General features: G+C 35.3%; 1 protein-coding gene across 1 annotated transcript in view; it reads right to left on the reverse strand.

The window, feature by feature from the left end:
• Positions 1-23,793, reverse strand: part of MALRD1 (MAM and LDL receptor class A domain containing 1) — a gene marked incomplete at both ends in the record, with an annotated part of 232,350 nt that overhangs the window by 39,747 nt on the left and 168,810 nt on the right. The window contains 3 exons of the mRNA XM_082296361.1: positions 6,909-6,975; positions 8,990-9,115; positions 12,357-12,632. Of these exons, the coding sequence (XP_082152487.1) occupies positions 6,909-6,975; positions 8,990-9,115; positions 12,357-12,632 (469 nt within the window). The remainder of the gene's footprint in view (positions 1-6,908; positions 6,976-8,989; positions 9,116-12,356; positions 12,633-23,793) is intronic.

The following is a 23,793-nucleotide window of genomic DNA, read 5'->3' on the forward strand; positions in this document are numbered from 1 at the left end:
ATAAGTTATATAGAGACAACCTTGTTTTAGTTTTATAATATAAAAACCAAAAAAGAGAGATTCCTTCTGAAATCATTGGATTCAGCAATTCACTGATTCAGACCACTCACAGGAGAACTTGACAGGATATCCCTACCTCACTGCAGAAGGTGGCAAACTGCCCTATATATTCAATAATGTTTGACCAAGATAAATGTCAGCTGGAGGCTTTTTGTCATTTCTAGAAGTTACAAACTGCATGAAGCAGCTGGCTTCAGTGTGATAAAGAGCTGACCTCAGGATCATACTGTTATCTGCAGAGGGAGAAGAAGAGCAAAACTTGAAGTAAAGTGCTTCTAAATACAAAAATAGCCAGTATATGCCATTGATAATTCGCTCGATGGCAAGTTTCTCACTAGGTAAAACTCATTTGGCCAAACGTATTTACTTTGAAGTCACTCGGTACAAGTGGGGAAAATATAAATGAAAAAAACCCCAACTCATTAAACAAATTTGACATTTATCTTTCTATACAGAGGAACAGTATTTCCTGAATTCTGATATATGAAGGATTCAACAGATTTTCCATTTTTTTTTGTGTTGTGAAATGATCACTGAACTTCCTGAGAGAATGCAATCAGCATGAGAAGCAAAAGCTGTTTCATCCCAACTATTGCAAAATAGACCAAATGCTAAGATTTTTGAATCTAAGTTTCTGTCGCATTGCACCATAATCCCTATGGGATTTTCCTTTGGAAAAGGTTATGAAGTTAGAAACATGAAAAACTAAAAGGCAAGAGTATTGCTGCATCAAGCATCTTGATTTCATGAAACCTTTCCAAATAAGAAAGGATCAAGTGTAAATAAAAAATAGTATAATAAATAGAAACTTTAGGAAAGAGTTTCCTGTAGGCAAATCTTTAAAATGCATTTCCATCTATATATTGTATATTTTGTTTCATGACAAATTGTATCTAATTTATTCTGGAGAACAGATGTATTAATTTGTCTTCCTATTCTTAATTTTACCCAACTCAGGTAACCTGAATTTGTTATTTAATTTGCCCCAGCCTCACTTTTCAAATGAGACTTGGGTAAAGGAAAGAGATGAGAAAAATCCTTCTCTATGCTAGATGTGTATGTTTGTAGATATGCCTTTGCTTCCCAAAAGCCAAATCTTAGCATGACATTTGTTTTCAGTGTGTTATCTTTTTGACTACTGGTCACGGCCTTTGTTTTTATTCATGGCTGCATCCTTATTTCATTGCTCCTCTATGTACAATTGATTTTCACAACTACAACTTTCCTGAGTAGGTGTATATGCTCAATATAGCTTCACCAATTTACCCATGTCCCATTTGATCAGTAAATCTAAAGGAAAATTCTTAGGGAAGAAGTGAAATCAGTACCAGTTCGCTTTGTTTGAACAGTTAATAATCTGCAGTGAATCAGCAGCTGCTATGTCAGCAATTCTCCCTCTAAGGTGAGGATTTCTGAGAGCAGCAGGAGAAAATTTAGCTGAAATGGAAACTACCATCTTCTCCCTTTATAAACTCTCTTTACTTATGGATTGGTGTTTCTACATTGTCAGAGTTTAGACTTCATATTTCCATCAAATCACATTCCAGATGCTTCCAAGCATTTCATTTTCTTAGGCTGGAATATTATTATCACACATCCTGTGTGATATTAAAACAATCCTCCCACTTTTAAAGATAACTACCACCATCAGTCCTCAAAAATTCAGTAGCACAATACAGGTAAGAGTAGATCCAAAGTCAAACATGTTTAGGAAAAAAACAAGATCAAACCTATGCTCCTCACTGAAATACTGTCCAGTGAGGATGCAGGATCTCCCTCCTTTGCCATATGTGATACTTAACTGAAAGAGGTAGCAAACAGTCTACCAAGACATTATTTAAAGCTGCATGCCACTTTGCAGGGCTCCTCAAAAAATTATCGTGCTTACCAGAAGCTAGTATTTTGAAAACAAAACCAGATTCTGAAAAAATGTCTCAACTACAAAAAACCCCCTTTTTTCTTTAAATTTTGTGAAATACTGCTTGCTATTGTACTACTCAGGATAAAATACTTTGTTTGCAATTTAAAACAGATAATTTGTGTTACAATCATAAGCTCATGGTAAAAAGGAGAAGGAAAGAAGCAAAAAATAGAGGACCAATTAATTTTTATTCTTTTTAAAAAAGAATAAGCAAGAATTCCCCTTCTCCGAATGAATTATCACCCTGTAAAATCAATTGTTTTTCTAAAATATAAAAGGGAAAGTAATCTTCTTTACTTTTATCACATAAAAGAAACAAACAAAATAATTCAGTTTCTATATTTTGGGCCAAATCAGCATTTAGATACACAACTACAAAGATAGCCATAATTAATTATCTGTTTATAATGACTCCTTGCAATTCCAATCTCCACAGCTCAGTTAGCTAGATGTCACATATTGAATGAATTTAAAAACTGTTTAATGAAGAATTATTTCTAATTTGTAATATGACTCTGTTTAATTACAGAGCAGTGAATGCAATTACTTTTTTTTGCTAAAGGATAAAACCTTCTTATAGTTCAGACATTAATAAAAGTGCTCTCATTATACTCTCTAGTACTAGTCAGTGTAAATTCTCTGAAATTTGGTTTATTATGTAGAAAATATTTGTATAAAATAAAGGGAAAGTCAAGCATTTTATTATGTCTTTTCCAACCTAAACAATTCTGGTTTTAGTAGGGCCTGCAGAAACAGGGCCAGGAATACTGGGTTTAAAGTAAAGGAGGGGAGATTCAGACTTGATATAAGGAACAAATTTTTTACAACTAACTTAGTGAAATGCTGAAACGTGTTGCCCAGAGATTTGGTAGATTCAAGGTCAGGTTGGATGGGGTTCTGACCAACCTGAAGATGAAACTACTCATTGCAACCCCAACCAAGGGGGGTTGGACTAGATGAACTTCACAGGTTCCTTCCAACCCAAACCATTTGATGATTTGACAATGATTTAACATTTATTATATGTGAAGTTTAGTATATTTTAAATATGAGTGTTTAGTACTACTCTTGTCCAGTTGAATGAGAATGAAAAGTATGTATGAACAGTCTGGTTTGTGTTTTGGTTGGTTTTTTTGGTTTGGTTTGGTTTTTTGTTTTTGGGGGGGTGGGATGTTTGTTTGTTTTTATTTTCTCCTGTTCTCAGTGTTTTCTTTTTCTTTTAACACTAGTACAATCTTTGAAGCTTCACCCTTCCACTTCTGTTACAAACACACTTTTCCCAGCTTGCTTGCTATCCTCTATATTTCTCTCCTATGTTACCAGGCATCTGTGGTCTCACTTTAAAGCTAAAATAAAACAAACACAAAGAAATACTGGATGAACAGTTGGGAAAAGCATACATATAATCAAAGGAATGATTTTGAAATCAGAGGATTGAAATTGCAAAAATTCTAGTCATTATTGCTCAAACTATCATGATTTGCTTGCGCAACCACAGTAGCTGATTGCCAGCACCAGCCACTTGGCTGCACATTGACTACAGAAGAGACCTCAGTCAGGATAAATAGGAGTCACATTTTGTCAAATCAGAGTGGCCATAGAATTTCAGATGAAAGCTCAATTTAGTTTGGCAGACAAAGAAAATACCCATGAAATGGTAAGTACAAGATAAATATGTTTGATATGCACCCCAATTACTCTCCTGACCAAACTTCAGAAACAAATGCAAGTGACTTTCAAAGCTGACTCAAAAATTCAGATACCAAGCATGTCCAGGACAGCCATCAAGCTGTGTTTCATTCAAGTAGGAAGATGACCATCACCCACAAAGCACCATTGCTCTGATTTAACTTGCATACTCTCCCTGAGAACATCCACCAGAACACCAACCACTAGTCACATTCTCAAACACTGGGCATCTCACTGATATTATTGCAGTCATTGTGCACCAGCTTAGAGAAGCTGTTTTCAGTAGCATGAACAAAAATTACAGCAACCTGATACACCAACTCTCTTGCTCACTCCAATATATACTGAAACGTTATCTAGACTTGTATGCACTGCTCTCTTTTCCACCAGGTCTACAGATATCTCTTCAGAGAGGGATGGCATACCTCACCTTCCACCTGCTACTGATCCCTCCTAGTTGCATAGTATTGAAAGACACGGTGATGCCCTAAGTATTAACTATATATGTATATCTAAGGTACACGAGTTCACACATGTAAAAACATACAGCATCAAAGGAACTGGAGAAGTACTCAGTTTATAAAATCTACTATCCACTTTCAGTCTCTTCAAGGAGTTCAAATGTTTCTTTTGCCTAAGCAGCTACTACAAATTTACTATTCCCATGGTTGCATGTTAAACAACTAGAAGGGGTCTATACAGTTAACTACTTCAACCACACTGCATTAAAAACATAGAAAACCTCATCTATTATTACCAGCAAAAATGTTTTCCAGAAATTCTATTCTTTTCTATCAGTGTATTGCCATCTGACCTAAAATGGGGAGTAATTTCAGTTCTTAGAGGAACATGATGGAACCTTGAATCAAATGAAGCTTTGAGACCTGTCCAGTCTGTTTTTTGGTAAACCAAAATTTTCAGAGAGGCCAAAGAAACTTTTAAACTCCAGACTCAGGGTTTTTTTCATAGAAACTAGAGCACAATCATCTCACATGGGGGAAGATCAGAATCCATTTTGCCAGATAAAATCAAAAGAAAAGGACATGTTAACAAATTTTTTCCTTTTCCACTGTGTCACTGCATAGTATCAGTCAAAACCAGTGACTTTTAAGATCACTTTAATCCCCACACAATTACCTCTGGATATCTAGGAAGACTCTCTCTCTGTCACTTCTGTGTCAGGGCAGGATCTGTACTCTGTTCTTTCCAGGCTTCTCCTTACTGTGCAACAGGCTTCCTTCACTCTTATACACTATGCTTTTTCTCCTGACCTGTCCTGCAGACTAGAAGAACAGTTGCTCTCAAGGGAGGAAGATATTTCTAGCTAAACTTATCATTTCTTTTTCAGGAAGTTTAAAGTAAGAACTGAGAATAAAAAATAGCATATTTTTCATTATAATTTCTAATTTTGTTCTGTTGTTTTGGGTTTTTGGGGGGTTGTTTGGTTGTTTTGGTTTTGGATTTTTTTTTCCCCCCTGGGTATTGAAAACTGATATATTTCTAAATTTTTTATTATTTTAGGTACATTTTTGGGGTTTTTTTTGTCTTTTCATGGTCTTGACACGGAATTTCAAACAGTCATGTAGTTTATCTTAGTAATGGTTAACTCTCCTGTTATTACATGTGTAAGTAATTCTTTAAAAATATTATAAAGCCTTGAATGGTATTGATATCAGACTGTTGATCTGGCAATCCCTTTTCTTCTCCATTTGCCATTCTCCAGCCATGTCCCCTACAGGCAGTTTTCAGAAAGCCTATTGCAGCATGCACTGGAGTTCTGGCATTCTTGAGTAGAATTTCCCCAACAGAAGCATGTACAGATCTTGGAGTTATGTTAGTCCACCAGTTAAGGAATTCTTGTTTCTGTGCCTTTGCTCTGATTGCCTTTGCATTACATCAGAATTAAATATGTTTCTTACTGAATGCTGAGGGAAAGTACCCTATTTACTAGTTTAATTTAATATTTTTATTCCAAATGTCTTTGATTTCTGTGGATAAAAAATATTTGCTTGTTTGGGTTACTTTCTCTTGCAAGTCTGAACAGAAGTTCAAGTCTTATAATTCTCTTGTGTACTTAAAATCTCAATTACTCCCCCAGTGCTTTTTCCTTACAAATTTTCTTTTCAATCAAGGATTTGATCTACAAATTGCAACCCCCCTATTGCAAATCCCTTTATTTTCCAATGACTTTTCATTCTGTTTCATCTGCAATCTTTCCCTATGGTTTTTGTCCCCTTTGTATCTTTATGTGTTCAAAAAAATTTTGAAACAGCCACCTTAGTGAAATTTCACAGTTCTTGCAGAGACAATTCTCTGTTCTATGATACTGGACATTTTTGGGGAAATCTGCAGGTAATTGTTTCCTGAGAGCCAAATCAAAGTACCCTGCATGAATGTCCCGATATTTTCTGAGTATGTTATATATTACATTTCTTCAGCCAATAAAGGATAAACATGACTTGAAAGAGAAAGCAGGCTTATTAATGTTTCCTAGTGGCTAGGAGATAAACCTTAACATTTAGTCTTGACTAGCTACTCTGATAAAACAGTCACTTCTTTAGTAATTTGGCAAACTCTTTAGCAAGCTCCACTGAAGCACATGAAGGACAAAAGCATAACACATACCATCACTTTCTTTGCATTTAAAAAGTCTCCTCTGATTTCCCAATGGGAAACAAAGTGATATCTTGTGTAAATGACCTGCTTCAGATAGCCTGACACTTTCTAATGGCTCGTTCATTCTACATGAGAATTCCATACGTTATTTTTTTTCAGCAGAGTATTTCCAGAAAAAAATGCAAGCATATTTTTAACCCCCTTTTCTGGGGGAGGGAAAAACACTTTCTTTTCCAAATACCTGCCAAGAAGATAAAGATGAGTATGTGGCCTGCTTTAAAATCTCATCTGAGGTATACAACACCCGCTGCAAATAAGGCACAGAAACGTGTGTTTTTAAATGTTGATGTGAAGCACGAGACACAAAAAACTTAAGGTGTCAGGCCAACAGGTTGTCTCATGTAATGACAGATGAAAGTTACAGAAAATTCTATCTGATAAATAACATTCTTCTCAAAATGTGGTTTAACTCACTAAGTGTAAACAAAAATAGTGTAGACATACAGACATTTTAAAATACACTTCTATGGAATGTCATTTCAATCCCTGGAGAGCAAGCCACCTCTTTCAACTGCAGCTTTTTCCAGTGTCAAGCAAAAAGTCAGTTGCCAATGAAACTTACTGGCATAATGGAATGTCATCTTTGATGATGCATTTTCCTCCATTTTTGCAGTATTCTTCAAGACAAACTGCAAACATAAAGGTAAAAATTGTAATTTCCCCCTCTTTGTTATTACATTTGTCATTGTCTGATTTTCAAAATGGTAAAATATTCACACCTGTCCTTTTGGTGCTTAGCACTTCCAAAACTTCTTTTTTTAGACCTGGACTTGGTGATACAAGTGTGAAATCATAACATTATTATAAGCAATGGAGTGCTCTTGAGCTTATAGAAATCCTGATGCTTCACTTGAACAGGCTTCAAATTTTTCTCAATTGAGATTTTAATATGATTCCAGAAATGGATTTTTTGCCACTTACTTGATTTTCAAACAACAGGAATATGTAAAATGAGATCCAAAAGTATTGAACTTATATTTAACTAGTACCTAAGTCTACGTTATCATTAAAAGCTTTTATATAGGGCTGGTGAACAGACACTCCTTTGTGACCAATCCTTTTATTGAAGATATTCAGAATTTTAACACTTAGAATCATATTCTCATAAGAACTAGGGAAATCAGGCTTTAAAAGACAAAAGGTATTTAAGTAGTTGGTGACATCCTGTTAAAAACTCTTGATGTCCCTTAATTTGGATTTCCACATCATCACATTTAGTTTTACTGAAGCTTAGTTTTACATTGCTTTAGCAAGAAAAAACTCAAAATCAAAATAGAATCCCCTCAATCTTCTTTAATAAGAAAATAACTGGTAATAATACAAATTGGACCTAAGGAGTTTTGGATATATGCAAAACGAAATTGTTTATGGCATATAACAGTGTTACTCAGTGTGGACACCTCCAGTTTCAGGATTAAATTTTGGAATGTAAATTACTTACTTAAAAGATCTGCCTTCTGATAAAATAATGGAAGATTTGTAATTTAGTGTCATGTAAGTCTACTAGTTTATGTTCTATATTCTTCTACATTGAACTAAATTCTGAATATGTTCCTTTTAATTTAAAATCATTTTTATAAATCAAATTTACCAAGTATGAATTCTCTCATCATTATAGAAGCCATAATTTTTTAATGTTGAAGTATGATTCCTTCTCTCACATGAGCAACCTGGTCTAGTGAAGGTGTCCCTGCCCTAGTCAGGGGCGTTGGAACTCTGTGATCTTTAAGGTCCCTTCCAACCCAAACCATTTCATGATGCTATGAGAGATGGTGAACACAATACTTGTGGTCACATTGCACTCCCAAAGAAAATCGTGCCTCCTACCAATAAGTGTTTGCAAAACTTTTAGTTTGTGAATAAACATTTAACACATTATAATGAACTATATTATTGCAATGCATATGAAATGTTGTAAATTTTATCACAAAACTCATAAAAATTACAAAAAGAGAGCTAAATTCTCAGCTAATGCAACTTCAGCAAAGCTGGCAGAGTACTGTCAACACAGAACTGGTCAAGAGTTCTGTCCGGGGAAGAGCTGCAGTAACTTTTTGTCATTGAATGGGATGTTTTGAATCTAGATTTACTTATTTATATCAACATTATCTATGCATTTGTTAGATTTTGTTAATAAAAATCTAATTCACATTGAATATGTATTATTGTCCTGTACTTATCTTTCTCCACCATTTAACAACTGCAAACCAAATCTGAATATTGTGTCAAATGCACTGTGATTAAAAAAATGCTGTTTGGTTTATTTTCCAACCTGGATTTGCAACATACTTGAAAAAAAACACAAATAAGCAATCCTATTACTCAACAATGTGGGTTAACTGAAGTGGGTTACTCAACTGGCTGAAATCAAGGGAGGTCCTAAAAGTGTACAACAAAGGGTTGGGGTTTTTTTGAACAATGTGTTTATACCTTAAGAAACACCCCTTGTGAAGATGTTAACTAGACGTATTATTCTTCATCTTTTTTCATCTCTGTCATACTTTCATCAGGAAAATTCATGCCTAATATAATTTGACAAAGTTTTAGCAGAGGAACGTCAGTCAAGTTTGAGGACTGCCAAAACATTCAGTAGGAAATAACTATACTTTGTTTCAAATGATATTTTTATGCAAAACGAAGTACCTGAACAGCCAGACTCATCAAGGCTGGAATCTATGCAGTCTACAATTCCATCACAACGCTGGGAGAGGGCTATACATTGATTAGTTGATGCACATAACAAAGAACCATTGGAACAATCTTTAATGGCTGAAATAAAAAGTAACATGGTGGTTATCATCAGCTGTATTTTATTTTCTCACTGTTAAAAAAACTAGCAGAAAACTTGATTCGTACTGTAGGATATGAGCTTGAATCTGTGTGATCTCTACAAGCCTCCATCTTCAAAGACATACAACTTTACTACTGAGATGCTAAATAAGTAAACAAATACTGAGCACAGATGGTACAGAACCCAAATTTTCCCACATAATATTTGTGAAGGAGTACATATTAACTTACAATGTTGAGAGTGTATGCTGCAAAATCCCAAAGAAAACCCATAAAAAAGATATCACAAACCATAATCAACTCTTATTAAAAAACTAGTTTTAAAATGATAGAATCAATTTTTTACACATTATTTTAACACATTACAGAGGGAACAGTCATAGCAATGGATCTAAATGCTGAAAATTTTGCAGTTAAGGATATTGACACCAAGGTTTTGGGGCTAAGGTAAAGAATATTAAGAGGCACATGGAGGCACTAAAACCAGCAAAGATATGAAAGTGTAGATATACGATTTTCATCCATATTTAATTTTCCAGGTGCACATTAAACCAGTAGAAGGGATAATAATATTACAGCCTGTTTGAAAGTATAAAATTTTTAATATTCCATAGGTATCTAAAACTTACCAGGACTACAAGAGATATATTTTGGTGCACTACAGAAAACTGAGAAATGACTTTTTATTCATTGCTATTAGCACTTCAATCAGATGATGCAGGTGGAAAAGTATGTTGGTCTGTGGAAAAGTAATGTATACATCCCACTGATGTTAATACGCTTGTTTTACACCTTTACTATTGTAATCAGGCAAATAAAAGACTAAATAGGTGAGATAATACACCCTTCACTAAAACTGACAGCAAGAAGAGAGCCAGCCAAATAGAATATCTATAACTGGAAAAGAGTTCCAGAATTTTCTTATTAAATGCAACAAGTAGCAAAGTCCATTACATCAGTAGGTATAAAACAGTATTAGCATAATACTGTACAGCCTAACTGCTATGTGAACTCTACAGGAAATTCTGTCCGCATAAATCTCTAAGTCATGAAGAAAAGCATTTCTGTGGTAGAAACTGTGGTTTTAGTAGGGACTTGACTAATGGTTTTTTGTTTGGTTGGGACGTTCTTGTCCTGGCCTCCTTTTGGATTTTATCCTTAATCTCTGCAAGATGCATTTTGACAACTGGTCTTTATCCCAAAACAAAACTTTCCCTGATGAATTCCTGAATTCAGAACACTTTTGGTCATTTCTTGTTACACTTTAATGAATAAAATTGCTATGGGACACAAAATGGAAAGCATCAGTAATGCCTAAACTGAAGATTTTCTAAAATGAGCAGGTAGATTTGATCTGCACCAAGATAAAAAAATCAATCTGAAATCCAAAAAAACTAAAAACCCACTCTCAATCTGTGCTGAGAGTACACATAGGCTTGAGTTACTAGCACAACATTCAATATTATAGATTGTGCATAAATTTCAATAAAATAAATAAAATTTCTGAGGCATTTACTTTTTCTCTCTGACGTTCCCCTGTTGACAGACTCCTATGGCTTTTCACCTGTTAAAAGTAGGAACCTAAAGATTAAGTGCTGTGTCTCATGGCATACACAGTTGGATCTCAGCACCAGCTGTGACAGTAATCAGCTTTCCACTGATTTCATTGCAAACTAACACGAATCACTTTCTTTTTGCTTTGCCTTCTTTCCTAATTTGCTTTCTTTCTCTGAACTATCTTCTTCAGAGAAGAAGCATGAATTGCTTCTTCTGTATTTCTATCTTATACTATCAATGCTTACATGTATATATATTATAAACTGAATTTTGGAGTAACAATGAAGTACAAACTTGACTAAGTTTCCTTCAGACTGGGAACCCCAAAGGTGAGAAATATCTGTGGAGAATATTTGTTCCCTGAATAGACCAGGATTTAATTTCTCCTTAATTCCTGGGTATTGTTTAGAAGTCAAAGCAATACAATAAATAAAACAAAACCATATCTCAGTTTTTTGGGGAATGAAGAAAATCATGGAAATCTTTTGGCTTTCAGATTTTGAGGTTCTACATCGGCTTCTGTGGTGTGGAGATGGGATGTGCATGTAATAGAAAACAGCATGGAGGTCTCTACCAGAGGCCAGATTGAGGATGAAACAAGATCAAATGTAGATTAATGATGAGAGGTTTTTTGAAGAAAGGGACATGCAACATTTCTACATGTCTTCAGGGTATGTAGAATTTAACATAAAAGTTATCTCCAAAATCATGTCTTCTGCCAACAAAACCACAGAGCTCACTTCTAAACAAGAGGCTTACAGAGATAGTCTGCCAAATCCATGCCAGTTTGGTAGACTAATTTGCTAAAATAAATGGCATGTGTAGTAGCCTGCATTTATATTTAGTAGTTTTGATAAAAAATATTAAAGAACCCCTTGGAAACTGATATTTTAGCAGTTTTTTTTACTTCTGATAAGGATGAGAAAAATGTTAAAAGTTTTACAGCATGAGATGTTTAGGAAGAAAAATTTTTATATGTAAAAAGCCTCCTTTCTTTTTTATTATATGTAGCTAATTATTTATTATTGAAATTCCTGGAATTAAACATTTGGCCTCAGTCCATCTACTAGTAATAAATTATTTTTAAATGGGCAGACACTCTCTTTTGTGTCTACCTGTTGAGGTGTTTCTCCATGGCATCTCATTGCAGTTACATTTCAAAGCCTATTGTCTTGTGTTTTGTTTGTGAGCCCTTTTCCTTGCTTTGGGCAGAGGTTGCTGCTACTTCATGACTGGACTTGATTTCAAAATCCTTGAAAGGTCAGGACTGCCTTCAATGGTATTAAATTACAGAACAGCAGAAGTCTGCCTTTCTGTCATATCATAATCAGAGGTTACAGAGGCAATGCAAATGCAGCTGACTGATTTATGGAAAAAATGTGGCAATGCTTGCTAATATTAACAGAAACACAACCACAATTTTTTTAAGCATTTACCAAACTTGATAGCCAGGACATTAAAATGCATAAGCAAGATTATTTAGAAATGTAAAGTGTCTCTGCAATTAATGCATTATATGTGATACAAATAGGAATTTTTTTGACAAGGGAATGACGAATTTTACACTAAACTGCACTATGTTGCTCTTTTTCTTTCCTAAAACATCACTGGTTTAGGCAGGTAAGGTAACATTGCCATAACTACAGCAATGAAAGTAACTTACGGCAGCCAACTTCATCTTCACTAAGGTGGCAGTCAGGCACACCATCACACCGCAGGAGGGATGGGACACAGCCTTGAGAAGGACACAGGAACTCTGTTTCCTTGCAGGAGCCCGGAGACGTGGTGGTAGGCATCTCCATGGGACAGTTCATTTCATCACTCCCATCCATGCACTCTTCAACCCCGTTGCACCGTGCAGCGAGGGACAGACACTGCTGCACATATGCACATGTGAACTTGTCACCACTGCAAGTTGGAGGGTGTGGATCAGCTGCTCCTACAAGAAGAAAAGGAATGTTTAGTGATTCTTTTCTTTCAGTAGTCATTCATACTGCCTTTGAGACAGACATAGGAACTGCTGGGAATGCAACTGATTTTGGTTACTAAACTCTTTAAATAAAAGGAACACAACCTGTATAAAAACACAGCTCTTAAGTGCAAAACAGAGTATTAAAAACATTTTGTCTCATATTAACTCCATTGTTGTTGTTGCAGCATTCTGCTTCTAAAGCTCAAGTTCAGCATTTATTTTGATCCTATTACTTCTTTTGCCATGTATGCATAGAAGGGTTAATACCAAAGTATTAATAAATCTTGCCTTTAACCCTGTATCTGGAAAGCCTTAAAACAGCCCTCAGTTGCAATTTTAAGTTAAATAAGGAAAAATATTTTTATAAAGCAACAACAAAATTTTTTACTGATCTAGTTTATTATCACTCTCAATCATTAGCTTAGCTTGATAGAGAATTAAAAAAAAAAAATTAAAAAATCCTAGATAGGTTTCCAGGGTACAAGTAAATAAAAATGTGCTTTTAGAATTTCAAACTTTAACTAATTCAGACAGCTGACAAAAAAAAAAAAGGAAAAAAAAAGAAAAAAAAATCCATACTTACTTGCATTGATGGAAGAAAATACTGGGAAAAGCTTCATGCATATAAATAAATTTTCCCAGATACTTAAGTCCTTCTTTTTTTCCTATGAAAACCATTACAACTGATTTTATCAGCAGAAGCATAAGATCTATTTGTGGAAACTAATTTCTAAGGAGTTGGCTATGCTAATGCTGTGTTCTTTATAGCATCAGTGTCTCCCATGGAAGCAATGTGATGGGTTCCTGCACTTTTTATGTGCAGGGAAAGGAGTATAATCTCCAGAATTTAGCTCCATACCATACATTTAATCTTTTCTAGGTCAATTTGCAGCAGCTGTGTAAAAAATATAATATGATCATTAGAGACAAGGTATGACAAATTAATGTCACTACCTCTGTAAAAGACAGGAGGAGTTTGCTGTTGACTTGGGCTGAGGCAAGTGAGACTAGCACAAAAGTCATGGGTGGATTTCATCCTGTCTTTTGAAATGGTTGAAACAACCATTGTTCTCTGACCTCAGATGTCAAATATTACTGCTGCATTAATGCATGACACTCTTACAGAGTGTATGGATTTTGGCATTATTTTGTGACCTTTCATCCACTGGTCATATCAGTATGTTTGTGCATTCTGCAATACCAGGCTGGGGTTTGACAGCATGAGGACTTTGTTGAAACATGCTCAGTTTCAAAGATACCTCAATCATAAGTCACAATAGCATTTTGTACAAGTAAATGAACTGCTAATGCATTCAGGTAAACAGAGTACTAGCAGTATTTTACCATCTGGTTGCTTGTGAAGCAGCTACAAGGAGAAAGAGCTCAAAGTTCTGTCTAACATAGACCTTCTCTAGATTAGAAATTTTTGATTTTCATGTTGTGTTTATATCAAAACATAATAATTGAAAAGCTTCATACAATAGAACATTCCTGATATTATTCCATACACCTAATTTTATTAAATTAAATCATTCTACTAGCAAAGTGTATTTAATACACTGGATATAATGTAAACATAAAATAACAAAAATGGATATTGACTCAGTGAAAATCATAACCTAGTGATCTTTTCTCCTGTTTGTATTCAGAATTATGCCATGAATACCTCAAAGAAGTGTACATTTACATGGGATTGAAAAGATTGTGGTTTCATATGTGTTTTATAAATGTGTTAGTCTAAAAGAATTATTTATGCTGCTTCAAAAAGCTTATGGAAGTTGGTTTTAGATAGTTGATTATAGACATTGGAATCAAATAGTGGATTGATTTTTTACAAATTGAAAGTATTCTAAATTTTGCACTTTTTTCTACTTTGGTCCCATATTTTATCAGATAATAACAGTAGCCCATAAAGATGTTTGAATTTGGTTTGTCAAATAAAAACTGCATATAAGGTCATGATTCTGCCAATATACTGATGAAATATCGTTGGGGAACATATTTCTCTCTCCATTAATACAGAACTAGTGCTGTCAAATCTTGCAAAGTGGAGTAAAAAAATTTTTTTGTATTTTTAGTTTGCACTTGCGCTGGGAAAAAATAAAAAAGTATGATTATATTTGATATTATTTTTTTTTCTATCTGTTATTTCTGACCCTGTCCTCACAGTGCCTAGGGGGCATTTAGACAGCGAAAATGACTTAAGCTGCAGTCAGTTCTGCTTATGCACATTCTTTTGTCCTTGAATAGACCTCTGTTAGTTTTTCTGTGTTTGTTCTTTATACTATGGGAATTAACCAATAATTAACTATTGTAACCACACAGTTACAATACATTTTTTCCTGTGGTTGCCTGTTTATATTGCAGGAAAGATTGCATTTCTAATAAATTCGTGAGCATTTCTGACCCAGTTTAATTTCCTGTTCATGATATGTTTACTCGCATGTTTCTACCCAAATTTATTCTGTAAACTGTAATCCCCTTTTAAACTCAAAATCTTGAATGCAGTGCTTGTTATGAATCTGGTCTTGAGTGTTAAACTATTTTCAGACTTTTGTAACACTGAACAGTTTAGCCGTATGGTCCCAATCACATGATGAACTTATGCATGCGAATAATCGTGTACTAAATTCAGTATTTAGGGAAATTCTTTAATTTTTTTTTTAATGGGGCATGATTATATTTCTATTATTATTATTATTATTATCATTATTATTATTGTTGTTGTTGTTGTTGTTTTCTATCATTATTCCCTCTGGTTGTTAGAAAATAATTTGTAGGATGAAGTTCTTCCTGACTTGCATAGCAATTGTGATAGAGTGTGCAATATTCACCGAGAGCTGCGAAGATGTGTTCAGGTTAAGTTATGGATAAGGTCTTATTGAGACCAGGAGGTCTTATTGAGGTCTGGTTTATGTTTGCAGTACATTAAAAAAATCTAAAGTCATACCCTGAAATAAGTAAAATCATTTTAGATTAGAAGAGTGCATGAGATGAGAATATACTTCAAAGATCATAAGCGTATCTCTTGCTTATTAACTCACATTATATGTTAATTAGTTCATTACTTCACATGTGTTTGGTTTCAGATACAATAGAAAATTGTGCTCTGGATGACATCCTATAAGATGTCATTATTGTCATGGTCTGCCAAAACTCTACTCCCAAGTTCAATCTATTTTCTTTACATAAAGTAGTTTATAAATGCTTTTCTTAATTATAAATTAAATATGCCTGGTAAAAATTTTGAAAATTTATAAAAACATTAATTTGTACATAGCTAACATTCAAAACAAACTAATTAAGAATATGCAAATGTAGGAAGTCATTAACTAATTCCAACTGAAAAGAAATCTCAAGCAACTTTAATGCAAAACTAATTACTTTTATCCAAAGCTACCATGTATGTAATTATTTGCTTTAAACTCATCATTGCAGTATCTGCTACTGACATGTTTCCGTCTAAAAAGTGAGAATATTTATCCTGTTTTCTTGCCACTGTGAAGAATTAAACTAACATGTTAACACTGCAATGTGGTTTGCAGTGAAAAACGAGCTGGCACTAATGAGAGACTCTTCATAAACACTCTCCATGTGCTGACTCACACAGTACTACACGCACAATTCAGCAATGAAAACTAACTTTAAACTTATGCATATCCATAGATTTTATATTCTCCTCTTGTAGGTATATATGAAAGTTATTTAAACAGCAGAATCTGAAGTGAAGCCTTTTCAATGCAAATTGGACTGTTTGTGGCTCACACATTGTTTCCGTCACTCAATATCGTTCAATTCAACAATTGCCTAATACTGGAATGCCAAGAAAATGTTTCCCTCACCTTTTCCCAAATGCAGAAAAGATGTTCCCAAGGCAGGGCTCATCTCCTGAGTGCTGTGTGACTCTCATTTTCAGACCATATTCAGGAGTGGAGGAGATATTATACAGGTTGCTTTTTTAAAAACCAGTGTGTGTCTGAAACTATTTAAGTACTTGGATATAAATCTACTGAATGATGAGTTCTAAAGAAGACAGGATAAAAGCTTAGCTTTTTGTATCCAGTCTGCATGACCACTAAAAAGCAGGACTAAAGACCCTCAAGAATTCAGTATTTGCACACAGATGAAAAGCAAACTAAACAAAAACAATTTCAGCATAAATAACCTTTGCACTGCAAAGCACTGAGCCTGAATTTAGATCCACATGAAAAACAGCAGTAAATTGTTGATGTTCCATTATAGCTAAAGGAATCATGACTTTTTAAGTAGAAAGCTGAGTACATGTCCTTATTTATTTTACTTTGCACTCAGTGTTTTATTTTGCACTTTTTTTTACCTTGCATATGGCAAATAACCAAAATTAATGGAAAGGTTTAAAAATGTGCATATAACATCTACTTGTATATCATAAAAAAGACATTTTAATTAGGTCCTAAAACATGACATTTTAATTTGGTCCTATGTCTTTTAAAACTTACTCACACAGCTGGCTGGCTGAGTTATAATCTAAGGACCAAAAGTGCTACCTCACAAGCACCTTCACACTTTTAAGAGAAGTTAAGTAGCTGAGATAGATATAAAAACATAAAAGTCAGACCAGTGTTTAAAGCAAATAAAATCTGGTATGTACTGCTTCATGAACTGCAATAACTACCTCTTTAGATATCTGTATTTCATTGTTGCCAGATCAAACAGGTGCTTTTAAATACATTTTTATTGCAATGTGTCAACCATCAAACCATAATAATGATAATAATTTGGTAAATAGAGCTCATGAGCTGATGACTTGGGAGAAAGGAGCCTTTACAACATGAAAAATGTTAAGTCAATAAGTGCTCCATGTCAAGGACATATTTATATATTTGTGGGATAGGGATTTGTTAAAGGCTTACTGATGTTTGATGAACATTTTCTGTACACTTATGCTTTGCTGTATTATTGTCTTTGTCATGGAGCATATGATCCTGTTTCCTGGCCATAAAGCAAACTTCACAGGTCGGCACTGCAAATATTTTGCCCATGAATCACAGGGATTCAGCCGCAGAAAACCACAGAACTGCTATTGCCTGAATGCTAATATAAAATAAATGTTTGTATTGCACAGTCATTATGACAGCAAGTAACACACAAACATGCTTGGTTTGAAAGAAACAACACCTCCAGGCTATCCTCCTCTTTTCTGCCTTTCTCTTCAAGCACTAAGATCTCTGGTGCAGAGTAGGTCCCCATTTATATACTACCTGTAACAGTGAATTTTAGTTAAGACTAGTGGGCACTGGCATTAGAGTCAACACCAGGAAGCATGAAATAAAGTTACCACATATGCTGTTAGGCAGCATTACCTCAGTTGTATTGGAGATCGCTCTAAAGTCCATTTAAGTAAATGGGATAACTCATACGGATTTTAATGGGCCTTGCATCAGACCCTTGAAAACTAACAACCTGTTTGATCTATTTGCATAAGTAATTTGCATAGTAAATTAACAAAAACGGTGGACCTATTAACTGTAGCTAAAAGAGGTCAAAAATAACTCCCTCCAATAGATTTCATTAGACAAGAGTATAAATTAATTATGGGCCCAATCCAGTGCATTAATTAATTTGAAATATATGTCAGTCCTCACTTTCTGTTCAGTAAACATCGGATCAGGGAATGAAATCAATGCATTCAAGGTGGCTGCAAAGAAACAACCTTGTTACAAAAATTAATGGACTAAAATTGTTCAAATACTTCAACAATCTTTCCATGGGTTTTTATCAGTTTCAATAAAACTTCTGCTGTTTATTTCCAAGCTTTTAAAAAGACAAAAAAAAATGAGGAAATTGAGTCCGGCCAATTCAATCTTTAACTCTCTTCCCTTCATGAGAAGACAGAGGTACGGGGCAGCGTGCTGGAAAGGATCCCAGAGACCCTGTAACAAAGCCAGAATTTAAAAAACCAGAACATGGCCCAATGATTTCAGATTTTTATATGTCTGTGCTGAATTTATTTTAAATGATCACAGTTTGCTAACATACAAACATAATGGAAAACAGACAGGTTTACTGCCAGTTAAGTCAAGCTATGATTTAGTTTTCACTCAGAGAACTACTGCTTCTGGCTGGAACACACTGACTACCTGTGACAGCAATATGGCAATATTTGCCATATTTCTGCTAAGAACAATCTGGGAATTGCCAGCTATGCCTGCTAATGTGATGGATTTATTGGTTTGTTTATTTATTAGGAGCAATGACAAACTGGAGAAGCTGTGAGGCTTTAGTCTTTGACAAAATGAAGTGGATATAATTTCTGAGATAAATCTGAGCTGGAGACTTATTGAGGAGAAGAGTAAGTTTTACATAAGGAAGAATCTAAGAATTTACTTCTTTTTAAGATAGTATCATGAAACCATTTAGTCCCAAATATTATTTCGCTCCATTCCTCCAAGGGAATATGTTGATTTTTATGAATGAACTTTGCAAGGCAAAATATCATCTCTGGGATTTGAAGATTTTTTGGTGTAAAGAGATAGGGTTTGGAGGTTCAATATTAATGAGACTATTTAAATACGCTATTAATAAATCCAAATAATTTTAATTTCCCAAAAGTCATGTAGCTTTCTTCAGAAGATCTTGGTATTCTGGACAAGCTATAAGAAGGCAGAGAGGAACTGAAGGTTTTGGATGAAGATAGTATAATTATTAATTTAAACATACAAAATAGAATTGCATTTAGGAATTGCCAATAATTATTCTAGTTTATATAGTGCAATTATCTTATCCTAAAATTATTCCCAGTTCCTTTTTTGTGAAATCCACAAAAAGTTTTGGCTTTTGATGCCAGCTCGGTCTGTGCACTGGAAGATACCAGAACAGGCTGAAGAAGCTCTCTAAGGTACTTTGCCTTAGATCACAATTTTTAGTCTTTAAAGATGCATAAATGCCCTATCTCTGCCAAGCAACACAGATCTAAAGCATATAGTGATTGGTTTCAGGGAAAAACTAATTGACTAAAGAAACTATTCACAAAATTCCCTGGTATATCCAGTCCTCTATCACTACTCATCCTGCTTTCCTCTTCCCCTCCTCTGTTTCTGTGAGCAGCCTCCCGCTACAGCTCCCCCCATGACTCCTCTCCTGCCCTCGAGGAAAGAAACTCCCTGAGTTTCTTCTTTCTCTCTCCCTGAGAAAGAAACTCAATGTGAGAGAAATTTCTGCTTCACTGCAAGAATGAGAAGACAAGCAAACAGTGATTCCCCTGGCTCTGCAGCTTAAAGAAATCAGAAGTTAAGTCTCCTCTACAGTGTTTTTCCCCATGATCTAACACTGAAGCTCAGGCAGTTAACCCTTCCAGTATTTCTAGCACTCAGGCTCTGGGAGTTTCAGAGATTGATCTTTGACTCCATCTAAGGCTTTGTCAAATGACTCCTGCTGCAGAATTTTCTGTGATGCTTCATGCATGGGCACACATGGACACACTCACAAACACAGACACACAGATTCACACACATGGACACACGGGGACACACAAATGCTCACCCCTTAGCAAGATTCTCTCTGCGCCACTCAGCTATTTTTTTGCACAAACCTCACACAAACACCTGCTCTACTTTTTGGGTTGTTGTCTCTTAATTAGATAAAAGTATCATTTATGTTTTTCTTGTGATGAAATGGGATCTGCAAAAAGTGCTGGAGAGCATATAAAATTACCTGCAAATGGACGGCTTCTGAGCTGTTTAGTTTTTTGACTAGCTCGCCTGTAATGCTTCTGTCATGGGTAACCCAGAATGTCATTGTATTTCATTACTATCTGTTACTGTCTCTTTAACCCCTGGCACATCCAGAACCAGAATTGCAGGGCAGTTGGGGGCTGCCTTTGCCTAGTGCACTTTGCTGAAGGTGGATGCTGCCCTTTGGAAGGGGTTGCTTTGGGCAGGTTTCTGGGCTTGCCACTGTAGCAACTTGGAAAAACTGCATTTTGCAATTAGAAACTGTCTTCAGAGTGAACTTTGCAAATTCCATAAGCAGTGAAGCTTGAGCTGGTCCCATGGGGCTGGGCCACCCCATGTCAGCACCGACAGAGTGGATTTCCTCCCCCCCCCCAACACAGCAGTGGGTCAGAGGACATCAGCACCAACACCGGCAGGGTCCAGTGGGCGGCAGGAGCAAGCGGTGGGCAGCAGAGCTGACCCCACAGGCGCTGGCGGGTTTCCATCCAGCTCCATAAGCTGCCACCTTCCCGGGCAGGTTCTTTTTGTGCACCAACTTTTCTCCCTTTGCCTCCCAGACCATGTGGTCAACTGGGGAGCACCATTTTGGGGAGAGAGCTGACTTTCCCTTTGTGTTTCAAACTACACTGTCGCCATGTTGGGAAGGGTATTTCTGGCATTTTGGGTCTCTCTTTTTTCCCGTAGGATTTGTGAGATTTAGCAGTTTTGTATCTAGTGGTTATTTACTGGGGCTTTTTTTTTTGCCTTTTGATGTTCCACTTGCTGGTAAACGGTTATTTTTTCACTCGTATCTACTTGTATTCGTTCCTTATTGGTGGAAAGGGATTGGTTAAAACTAAGGGGACGTAACTCATTTTAGAGTCTCCACCTGTAAAAATTGTATTAATTCAAGACAGCTTATTGCTAGTCTGCCAGTTTAGGGTCTGCACAGGAGGAACATTTTGGCCAATTCATATTTTGCTTTTTTGGTCAATTCAGGATTCTTTATTTTATGACTCTGAAAAAAAAACGGTTTGGATATTTCCAAAGTAGTACTCAAAATTACAGAGGTTATTTTATCTCATCCTCTTTTTATTTATCAGGTAGATAACATTATGTAGTAAGAAGTAGTTATCAAGGTAGTTATCAAATAGTTTTCAAATATCTGGACACCATAGCTCTATGGTGTTTAGAAAAACTTTTCATAAAGATAAGAAATTCTGCATCCAAAGATATATCTGAATAATGTGCACAGAGAAACAAAAATATTCAATTATCTCTCATCTCTGTATTGGAAAAAGAAAAGAGAGCTCTGAGAAAAATAGTAAACAAAAATATTCAATTATCTCTCATCTCTGTATTGGAAAAAGAAAAGAGAGCTCTGAGAAAAATAGTATTCATAATGTGGTTAAAGATTATGTCATTACATATAAGCACACAGACCCTGTTTTGAAGCAAATGGAAGTCTGTGGCAGGAAAAGCAGGGAATGTTTATAAACAATCGGTATTCAAAGAGTGTGTTTCATGAAGCAGAGATAAAATAGGGAGGAAAAATTCTCAATATGTGGTTGAGCACTGGAACAACTCCCCAGGGCAGTGGTCACAGCAGCAGCCTGACAGAGTTCCAGAAGCATTTGGACAATGCTCTCTGGCACATGATGTGACTCTTGGGGATGGTTCTGTGCAGGGCAAGGAATTGGACTCGATGATCCTTGTGGGTCCCTTCCAACTCAGGATATTCTGTGATTCTATGAATATATGCTGTGAGAAACAAATAATAACTAGGCAAGATATCATGACACTAGGATTTCCACATATATGTACCTTTGCTTTGTGGTTTCTTATCTGAAGTTTCAAGGGGAATCACTTCTAAAGAATTGTTGCTCCCATGTTTTTCTGAAAATTAGATACCTTCAAGACACCACATATCTAAAATTAGTTTCAACTAATACTGATTTTGAAAACCTTGGCTCATTATCAGGTGATTATCTACATAGATTTTTATTTTACCACTCTCTTTCTTTCTGCTATCTAGCTATATGAAAATAGTTTTCAGAGCCACTATTCTTTTACTAAATTATTCAATAAAAAGTATTAGAATCTACCTTCATTCTGCTATGTTCAAATTATAAACTTCATGAACAGAGTTTAAATTAGATGCCAGTTCATTTCCTTCCATTTTGAACAAAGAGAATGATCTATAGCTCTGGCCCTTTGGGACACCTTCCTTCTCATCTTGATGCCTGAACCTCCACCTATGACAACTTTTTGTTATGATATTGCTTATATTCTGCTATTGTTTGGAAGTCAATGCAAATTATTGTACTCTGAAGGAACTTCAGGATTTGGTCTGCATCTATTGGGCATGCATCTATTGTGACATTTCCACATTATGGATGTCTTAAGAAAATCCTACCCACCACACAAAAGAGTGACTCACCAAGGTTTAAATAAAAGTTTCATACATTTCAAGACCCAAATAAGAAAGCACTGAACAGCTTTTCTATTCACGAATATAAGCCAAGATTCATATAAGCAGCAGCATATAATTTAATTTCTGAATATTAAAAATTTCCCTGGTGTTAAAAGGGGAACAGACATGTTCAAAGGGAAACCAAAAACCTGAGGATATTATTCTGAGACGACATATGGCTCAGGAAGACTGAATTACAAATGGCTGGCAATGGCAAATGTATAGGGCTAATACAGTACGTATAATTCCCCTTTCCTTATACTCTTTCCCTGACATTCAGAACTGTTGGAGACAGGTTATATTGATAGATGCACTTTTTTCTTACTTACTTTTCATGGCTGACCAAAAATTCTGAGTATATCTATCTTAAATTTTGATTGAAATATAATTTCCTTTGTCACACAGTTTTTACAATATCGTCTCTTCTAGAAAACGAGGATAGGTGATCTAAATGGATGGATGTTGTTTTATCTCATGACTGTCTTATGATGGTTCAAATAAAATGAAAATATAATTTTTGAAGGATATTAGGTTTTAGGCTACTGGAAAACCTTTGTACTTGTTTTTGAAAATACCCTTGGGGTTGAATGTAAAGCAAAACTTGTCTTATAATTCACAGATTCTGATTTGCTTCTTCTATTTGTTTTTCACAATATGTGAAAGCTTGCTCAGTGTAAGGATTATATACAACCTTTACAGAAGGTCTAGTTTGTGCTTTGGTACAGAGCAATGGGGAGACTTGGAAGAGTTATGATATGTTAAAGCAAATGTTTCACCTAAGTGAAAGCTGCCAACAACCACTGAAAATTTTACTGTACTTCAGATCCTAAGAGGAAAATCCTTTTGTTGGTAACCTGTGTGGTGAAGTCAAGAACTATGACAACATTAGGAAAAAGCCCCAACCCATAGCATCTGGGAAATAGCACTTTCTATATTCACAATTCCACCATGGTCAGATGACACA

This window comes from Coloeus monedula (genome assembly GCF_965178545.1).
Source record: "Coloeus monedula genome assembly, chromosome: 1".
Taxonomy (NCBI): domain Eukaryota; kingdom Metazoa; phylum Chordata; class Aves; order Passeriformes; family Corvidae; genus Coloeus; species Coloeus monedula.